The sequence below is a fragment of the Nicotiana tomentosiformis genome, chromosome 6, assembly GCF_000390325.3.
Source record: "Nicotiana tomentosiformis chromosome 6, ASM39032v3, whole genome shotgun sequence".
Classification (NCBI taxonomy): Eukaryota; Viridiplantae; Streptophyta; class Magnoliopsida; order Solanales; family Solanaceae; genus Nicotiana; species Nicotiana tomentosiformis.
Genome location: NC_090817.1, coordinates 8,080,590 through 8,090,623, shown reverse-complemented (window position 1 = coordinate 8,090,623; position 10,034 = coordinate 8,080,590). Strand labels below are relative to the sequence as shown.

At 39.2% G+C, this 10,034-nt stretch overlaps 1 protein-coding gene across 1 annotated transcript; it reads right to left on the bottom strand.

Moving 5' to 3' along the window:
• Positions 1 to 6,015: 6,015 nt before the first annotated feature.
• Positions 6,016 to 6,696, bottom strand: LOC138893534 (uncharacterized). Its single transcript, XM_070178150.1, has one exon. It carries the CDS (start codon positions 6,694 to 6,696, stop codon positions 6,016 to 6,018), a length of 681 nt encoding a protein of 226 aa, XP_070034251.1.
• Between the last annotated feature and the right edge of the window lie 3,338 nt (positions 6,697 to 10,034).

Sequence of the window (10,034 nt, the reverse complement as noted above, 5' to 3'; positions counted from 1 at the left end):
TTTCAGGTACTCATGGGTTTTAGAGTACCCGTACCGCACCGTTCCCACAGCCACATCAGCAGAGGGGTTTCTTTGAGTATAGAGATACTAGCCACATGGTGAGAGATTGTCCCAGACTCTGGACAGATGTGTCACAGTGGGGTATTCAGGCGAGTAGAGGGCGTCCAAGAGGGGGAGGCCCGACCCGTTGATGTATTTCATATAGTAGGCTTGAGGCTGCTGCGCCAGATGATGTCATACAGGTATGCTTTTGAATTGTTACGGAGGGGCACCATTCGTATTTTGTTTCGGTTCTACTTATCGGGGCGAGTTCCCTTATTTGTTGCTTCATTTATGGGTGAGTTCATGATTAATACTCTGCTTATGTGCTTACCCCTGTTGGGAGATTCTATGAGTGGTAGCTCGTGTCTATCATTTATTTTTATTCATTATTGAGAGTTACGAGGCTAGAAGTGAATTCCTGTTGTCCGTTATGGTAGGTTTTGATGTGATTCCTGAGTAATTTGGTTATGATTTATGATTTAGATACTCTACCGGGGTGAGAGTTCAGTAAGTGTTGTGATTTTATTGGCAGAATTGAGTTAGTGGAAGGTTTCAATTGGTATAATGTGTATTCGACTTGTGATTCAAAGTTGAGGGTGAGACCCTCGTGATTCCATATGATTTGATATGTTTGAACCGGGCAACATGTGTGATTCAGAGTTGAGGATGATATCCTTGTGATTTGTTCATGTACTTTGATTTTTCCTTGTAAATTGATTCGTAGAATGGTACTGATAGAGAGTTGTGCTTATTTGAGTTTTAGTTTACGGGGTGTGTTCCCAGTGGCGTTAGATGTGACTTGTTGATCCGGGTGTATAGTTATGAGGTCTTCGTGCTTCTTGCATCGTTGTCAGCGTTGTGGAGGTTTAAAATGGATTTCTAACGGATATGAGGCTAATTGCCAGTGCTGGTTTTGATTACGGGCAGCTATTGTAATCAGAAATGTTATTATGGCCTATGTGTGGTGTGTCATGTTGGGTGGTCTACCTTGTGGGTGTAGGCATAAGTGGTTGCATCTAGTTAGAACTGATACCGGGTGTGGATTTAGAATCGAGTCTTTTGAAGAAGAGCGGATGGTGGAAATGTTGACTCTAAAGCTTATTGATGTTGGTGGAAGGGATAAATTACAGTTGAGATGGTGCTGTCAGGATTATGTGGATTGGGGTGATGTGGGGTCACCCGCGAGTGTATGTTGGATGTGTACATTCAGTGATTTGACGGTTTCGAGGCAATTTTTGGCACGTTCGAGGACAAACGTTTGTTTAAGAGGGGGATGTAATGATCCGGCCGGTCGTTTTGAGAATTTAAGTCTCATTCGGCGGTATAAGGTGTTGAGCAGCTTCATATTATGTGTATTGACTTGCGTGCATGGTCGAGTTCAGTTACCGGATGATTCGGAGTCAAATCGGAAGAAGGATTCTAGTTTTGAAGCTTAAGCGGCAAGAGTTGACTGGAATTTGACTTTTGTGTAAATGGCTCTGGAATGGGTTTTGGATGATTTCAACAGCTTCGTATGGTGATTTTGGACTTAGGCGTGCGTCCAGATTTGGATTTGGAGGTCCATAGGGTGATTTGAAGCATTTCGGCGAAAGTTGAAAAAGTTGAAGTTTAGAAGGCGGAGAGGTTTGACCAGTAGTTGACTTTGGTGATATCGGGGTCGGAATGTGATTCCGAGAGTTGGAACAGTTTCGTTACGTCATTTGGGACATGCCTGTAAAATTTGACGTCATTCTGGGTTGATTTTATAGGTTTCGGCACGAGTTTTAGAAGTTGGAAGATTTAAAAGTTCGTAAGTTCGATTCTTAGTGCGATTCGTAGTTTAAAAATTGTTTGATATGATTTGATACCTCGAGCGAGTCTGTGTTAGGTTATGGAACTTGCTGGTATGCTTGGACGGGATCCCGGGGGCCCCAGGTGTGTTTTGAACGAGTTTCGGATGGTTTTCATAGTTTTGGATAGGTGTGTTTCTGGTGTCTCGCACCTGCCAAATCCTAGAGCGTAGGTGCGGCTCTGCTTCTGTGTGAGCCTGGTCGCTTCTGCGATCATTGAGGCCTAGGAGCTCGATCACGAAGGTGTGAAGACCGCTTCTGAGGTTCCGCGATCGCTTCTATGAGGGAGTTCGCTTCTGCGCTCCTGTCATCGCTTCTGCGGCGCCGCTGGTGCGGCTATATTGTCCACAGATGCGGACATGTGCCTGGTAAGTTAAGTTCGCAGATGCGAACGTGTGCCCGCAAATGCACTTATTTGTCCGCAGATGCGGAAGTCCTGCGCATAGAGTTTATATTCGAGGGTTTTGCCATTTTCTCCATATTTTGAGTTTTAGACCTCGGTTTTGGGAGTTTCTTTGTGGGTTTTTCAAGAAAATTGATTGGGTAAGTGTTCTTCACCTAGAATTTATTATATTCCATGATTTTATCTTTATTCTTATCATTTAATTTATATTTTGAGTTGAGAAAAATCGAGGTTTTTGAAGAAACTTTTCAAAATAAAAAATCATGATTTGAGGGACGAATTGGTATCGGAATTTGATAATATTAGTATGGTTGAACTCGTATCAGAATGGGTGTTCGTACTTTTGTGAAATTTGTCGGGTTTTGAGGTGCGGGCCCGAGGGTCGACTTTTGGGTCGATCTTTTAGATTTTGATAAAGATTGAGGCTTTATGATCCAGAATAATTTCTTATGAGTTTTATTTGTGCTTTGAAAGTTATTTTGGTTATATTTGAGCCGTCCGGAGGCCATTTCACCCGAGAAGTTTATTTTAGAGTATCGGTCTGTCTTCTTTGAGGTAAGTATCTTGCCTAACTTATTATGGGGGAATTACCCCTTAGGATTTGAATCTCTATGCTAATTGTAGTCCGTGTACGCGAGGTGACGAGTACGTGCTCTGACTTATTTGTGGAAAATGGGCCTTATAGGGTTCTTAGGCCCTTGTATTCATTGAATATGCAGTTGTTCTTATTATGATTAGGCTTCTTAATTACTAGTTTCACCTCTACCTGCTTAATTAGAATTAATTGCTTCATGATTCACTCTTACTGCTTATTTGATTCATATGTGCCTTAACTGAAATTGTTACCTTCCTATTGCCATGTTATCCTTTCCCTAACTTCTTATCTTTATTTGAAATTATTACTATCTCTTCTGTAATTGTTTAGCCTTAATTGAGGTTATGGTTATCTTTCCGCTGGTTCTTCTTAGATGAATTTGTTGTATCTCTTTCCTAATTGCCCAACCTTAAAATAAGTTAGATATCCTATATTTTAGTTGACTTATCCTTTTTTGGAATTATTCGACTTGTGTTAGCTCCCTTGTTGTCGAACTGTATATTGCGGAGTGACAAGGCGGGCTATATATATATATATATATATATATATATATATATATATATGGGTTGCGCATGTGGTGAGACAAGGTGGAAATATTATTATGCACGTGTGGCGAGACAAGGCGGGCATTTACTTTATTATTGCACACGTGGCGAGACAAGGTGAGTTGTGTCAGAGATTGATTTGTAATGACTAGTGATGGCCTGGGGGCATTATTGTTGTTGATATTTGTGTAGTGGTACACTTACTTGTGTGAGCTTTATCTTGTGAAAAGTTGTGGGAAAACATTCTACGTGCTGTCCATTTTTTTTTCTATACTTACTAGCTGGCATGAACTACGTTAGAACACTTGCACAAGCATACACGTAGTTAAGCACTCTTATCGGTTAAGAGGTTTCTTGATATTGTTTGAGTATAAATGCACACCCTTGTTTATTTGCCTTCTATGTGAAAATGGCTCTATTTGGCACGTGAGTCATCAGTGCGGTTATAAATTGTAATGAGAGCACAGGATGCTAAGTGTTAGGGTTCAAGAATTTGGGACCCGTGAGTTGTGAATATTCTGAGGTTCGGTACCTCGTGGAAGTTATTGGCTAAAACCTAGTGTGAAAGCGGTCGTTTTGTTGAGTTGTTATTTTCCTTTCATTTATTTGTGATCACCGGATTTAGACTGTGTTTCCGTACGTCTACTGTGTCATTATTATGGTGTTTCGCTATTAGTCATTATTTTCCCTTCTTACTGTAATTATCGTATTATTTGTCATTATGCGTAGTCATCTCATAATTATCATACTCTGTTGTCTCTACCCTTATACTTGTTCAGGTTATTTAGTCTAGTAGGTGTCTTGAATGTTCCTCGTCACTACTCCACTGAGGATAGTCTTGATACTTGTTGGGTACCATCGTGGTGTACTCATACTGCACTTCTGCACATTTTTGTGCAGATCCAGGTATTTCGAAGTCAGTTGATCATTAGCTAGTTGTGCGGATTGTTGCTGTGGAGACTCAAGGTAAACCTGCTGCTGCATTCATAGGCTTCAGAGTCACCTTATGATTTATATTCATACTGTTTACTTTATTTCAAACAGTTGTATTTAGAAAATTATAGTAAACTCTGTAGAGCTTATGACTTGTACTGTCGGTTTTGGGAATTATAAATTTTATAGAGATTTCTATTTCAAAAATTGTTAGATGTTATTTAATTATTGTTGTTAATGAGTAAATGTTAGGCTTACCTAGCTCCTAAGACTAGGTGCCATCACGATACCCAACGGAGAGAAAATTGGGTCGTGAGAACTAGGAACCCTATTTAGCAAGTAGACGGCAATCCTTAATGCATACATCCACAATGAGATGGGTAAAGATGAATTACTTAACATACTCCTAACCATATTCATTAATGTACGATTACACCTTTCTGCCACACCACTTTGTTGTGGTGTGCCAGGCATTGTGTTTTTCAAGAAATTTAGCAAAAGGGCCAGGGTGTTGTCCAGTTTCGTCATATCTTCCATAATACTCACCACCTCTGTCTGACCTGATTATTTTCCCTTTTCTGTCTAGTTGTCTTTCAATCTCATTAATAAATACCTCTAAGGTATTCACTGCTTGAGATTTTTCAGGTAACAAATAGACATATCCATAATGTGAAAAATCTTCAATAAAGGTGATAACGTATATTTCTTTACTGAAAGAAGTGACATTAAAAGGACCACATATATTGGTGTGTATAATTTCAAGAAGCTTAGTGCTTCTTGTGTCTCCTTTCTTTGTGTGTTTTGTTTGTTTTTCTTTAATACAATCCACACAAATATTAAGGTCCGTAAAATCCAAATATGGAAGGATTTCATTCTTCACTAGCCTTTCCAGTCTTTCTTTGGATATGGGACCTAAACGTTTATGCCACAAGTAAACTGAATGTTCAATCACCAAACTACGTTTGGTTCCAACATTATGATGTAGAGTTAAGAGGGTTTTGGTAAACAGATTATCAAGGTTCAATTTGTATAAATTATCACAAATAATACCAGAACTAATAATATGATTATGCTTAAACAAACTGAAACATCCATTGCCAAAATTTAAAAAATATTCAGTTTTATCCAACTTAGACAAAGAAATTAAATTTTTTTGAAAGAGAAGGTACATAAAAAATTTCAAATTAGTCTAAGTGACGCCTAGTAATCTAGGAATAAACGATAAGTCTCGATAGCTTTAACTGGAGCCTTTACTCTATTTCCTATATAAACAAATCTTTCATTCCGATTTATGGTCTGGGTTGTAAGGAATCCCTCCATCGTATCAGAAACATGAACAGTAGAACCAGAGTCAATCCATCAAGCATTATAATAAACTTCAGTTGAATTTGATTCGAGACACGTAAAAACACAAGACTTACCTTTCTTCTCGAACCATGCCTTATGTTTCAGGTAATCCTTTTGAAAGTGTCCAGGTTTTCCACAGAAACGACACTTATCATTCTTGCGTTCCTTCTTACGTACTTGAGAAGAGGACTCATTGATATTATTTTGCCTCTATTTAACTTTTCAATGTTTATTTCCTTTCTTTCCAGCTCTTTGATGGCCTACAAGGTTAATGGAGTGGGTTCCTTGATTCTTCAGCCTTGTTTCCTCTTGAACCACCATTCAGTGTAGTTCATGCACATTCCATTTGTCTTTCATGGTGTTGTAGTTTATTTGGAAATGGCCATACTCAGATGATAATGAGTTAATGATGAATTGAACAAGGAAATTATCATCCACTTCCATTCCTAAAGTCTTAAGTCTTGCTGCTATATTTGTCATTTCAATGACATACTCATGCATGGTACGCGAACCATCAAATTTCATGGTGGTTAAAGTACCCATTAGTGTCCCAGCAAGGGACTTATTAGCAGTTTGGGAGCATTCTTCCACAAGTTTCAGAAGTTCTTTCGCTCTTTCAGTTTTGGAAAGAGTAGTCTTAATGTTGCCCGCAATATTCATTTGCATAAATATTAGGCTTACTCTGTTAGATTTGTCCCAGTGCTTAAAATAAGACCTTTCTGAAAGAGTAGTCTTAATGTTGCCCGCAATATTCATTCGCATAAATATTAGGCTTACTCTGTTAGATTTGTCCCAGTGCTTAAAATAAGACCTTTCTTCAGCACTGCTAGTTTCAGTAATAGCAGTTGGCCTCTCAGTATAAAGTGCAACATCAAGTTCTAAAACTCCGAGATGGAATTTGATCTGTTGACACCAATCTGAGAAGTTGAGTCCGTTAAAGGTCGTAATTGAAGCAGAGTGCGAATGAAGAGCAAGTACTACAAATAAAATATGCTCATTCATTAAATACTTTGAGTTAAAATTAATGTACCGGTGTAATGACCCGACCGGTCGTTTCAAGCATTTGCACTTCGTTCGGTAATTTGAGGGTATGAGTAGCTCCGTATGATATATTATGACTTATGTGAATCGTCGGTTTTGATTTTCAGGTTATTCGGAATCGATTTGGAAGAATGAATTTCATGATTTAAGCTTTAAGTTGGAAGAGTTGACCAAGTTTGACTTTTGTGAATTTGACCCTGGAACGAAATTTTGAGGGCTCAGTTAGGTCCTAATGGTGATCTTTTAACTTGGGTGTATGCCCAGATTTCCAGTTGGATATTTCTAGAAGGATTCGGCGCTAATTGGCGAATGTTGGAAATTTGAAGGTTTGGAAAGTTCATAAGTGTGGCCGGGAGTTGACTTTGTGGATATCAGATTCGAATTGTGGTTTCGGGGGTTGGTAGCGCTTCGATATTTCATTCGGGACTTGTGTGCAAAATTTAGGTTCATTTCGTGTTGATTAGATGTGTTTCGACGCAAGTTTTGGAGATTTCAAGTTCAAAGTTCATTTAAGTTTGATTTGAGGTGCGATTCGTCATTTAGATGTTGTTATGTGTGATTTGAGGCCTCAAATAGGTCCGTGTTACGTTATGGGACTTGTTGGTATATTTGGATGGGGTCCCGAGAGGCTCGGGTGAGTTTCGGACGAGGTTCAGACCATTTCGCCTCACACTGCATTTGGCTAAGGAAGCTGGTTCTAGTATGGCCGCATCTGCGGATAATTGGTCATAGAAGCCACGTCGCAGATGCAGGGTCTTCTTCGCAGAAGCCAACAGGGAAGATGGGCGTGAGAGTCGCAGGTGCGGGTGCATGGGCGCATCTGAGCGACCGCAGACGTGGTTCAATGTGCACAGAAACGCGATCGCAGAAGCGGGTAGGAGATCGCAGAAGTGAGGGGTCGGCTAGTTAGTGGTTATCACATAAGCAAAAGGTTAGTCACAGAAGCGACTCCGCAAAAGCAGCTGGGATGTCGCAGATGCGACGAGGACTGGGCAGGACAGTATTAAATCGAGGCTTTTGGTTCTTTTATCATATTTTGAGATTTGGGGCTCGGATTGAGGCGAGTTTTGAAGCGATTTTTTATCACGTGAATTGGGGTAAGTGTTCTACACTCAGTGTGATTATATTTCGTGATTCTATTCATTTTTGATAATTGGATTATGAATTATAAAGTGGAATTGGGGGTTATAGCCTAAAGTTTCATAGAGTGAGTTTTTTAGTTTTGAATATCGATTCGGAGTCGGATTTGAGTGAAACTAGTATGGTTGGACTCGAAATTGATTGGGTTGTCGGATTATGTGAGTTTTGTCGGATTTTGAGGTGCGGGCCCGGGTTTGAATTTTGGTTGATTTTGCGCTTTTGAGTAAAGATCCGACCTCTATCATATGGAATTGTTTCCTTATACTCTATTTGATGTATGTGAGTTTCTTTTGGCTAGTTTTGCGAAGGTCGGTAAGCGCGAGATGGAATTTTTGGAGCATCGCTTGGCCTGCTCGGTATTGGATTTGGCTTACCTGACGGGTTAGGTTAGGTGCCATCATGACCAGTTGGATTTTGGGTCGTGACAACTAATTAGTAATACTTACTTTCTTTGTATTTATAAATAAAACTAATAGCACATCTAAATTATCGATGTAATGTTTAATTATTATAAGAACAAACAATCAACCTTTGGGCGAGCTATAAATGTCTTATAATCAAGAATTTCAATTTACCCACATTAGAATATCCATTATGTTGTTTATAAGCATCAAAATTTATGGGTAATTGAGTATAACAAATTATTATTTTGGAATTAATTGTTCATAAAGATTCAATCACTTTGGTGATTGACAAATCATACTTATATAATTTCAAATATTGATAAATTTATATTCTTCAAAATTATTTGAATGGATCCTTCAATAATGGAAGAAATTATTTATGGGTAAATCAATACTCATTACAGTGGCTAATACATTATTTGATTTCATCCCACCCAACTTTGCATTGATTAATATTTTATAAGGCTTGTTGGAACAAAACCAACAATTAACTGAACAATTATATTTCGAATAATGCCAAATTCATAAATCAAAGACCACATAAAATACCGATTCAAGGATAGCAAGCCAGTACATCAACTTCACAACCTCTTCTTAAGCAATTGACAATTATAATCTATATTTGTAACGACCCGGCCAGTTGTTTTAAAAATTATAGCCCCACTCCCCTATTTACTACTCATTCTGTGATTTATAACTGTTATGTAATTTGTCGGGGTAGTCGGTTCGGGTCCGGTGAGATTTTGGAATGAATTGAAATACTTAGTTCCAAGTTTTAAAGCTTAAGTTCAAACACTGACCGGATGTCGACTTATGTGCAAACGACCCTGGAATAGAATTTTGATAATTCCAACTTATATGCAAACGACCCTGTATGGTGCAAACGACCCCGTGTGGTAATTTTGGACTTAGAGGCGTGTTCAGAATTTTATTTAGAAGTCCGTAGTTAAAATAGGCTTGAAATGGCTAAATAGGAATTTAAGTTTGAAAGTTTGACCGGGGAGTTGACTTTTGATATCGGGGTCGGAATCCAGTTTCGAAAATTTTTATAACTCTGTTATATCATTTATGACTTGTGTGCAAAATTTAAGGTCAATCGGACTTGATTTGATAGGTTTCGACATCGAATGTAGAAGTTGAAAATTTTTAAGTTTTATTAAGCTTGAATTGGGCTATGAATTGTGATTTTAGCGTTGTTTGATGTGATTTGAGGTTTCAAATAAGTTCGTATGATGTTTAAGGACTTGTTGGTATTTTTGGTTGAGGTCCCTAGGGCCTCGGGTGAGTTTCGGATGGTTAACGGATCAAATATTAGACTTAAACAGTTGCTGCAATTTTCTTCTACTGGAAATGCAGAAATCGAGCCTAGGATCGAAGCCCAGAAATCAAGCCCAGGATCGAAGATAGGGTCGAGGGCCAGGATTGAAGCCAGGGTCGAGGCTCAGGATCGAGGTCCATGATCAAGGCTCAGGATCGAGGGCCATGATCGAAGGCCAAAATCGAGGGCCACGATCGAAGGACAAGATTGAGGGCCAAGATCGAATCCATGATCGATGCCTAGGATCGAGGCCCAGGATCGAGCGCCATGATCTAGGGCCATGATCGAAGCCTTGATCGAGGGCCAAGATCGAGGCAGGACCGAGGGCTGCCTTGACAGAATCATAAGACATGGGACTCCGTCCCTTGTGCCATTTTTAACGAATTGGAGCTTGGGGAGATGCAATTTTTGAAAGATTTTCAAAGAAAACATTGGGG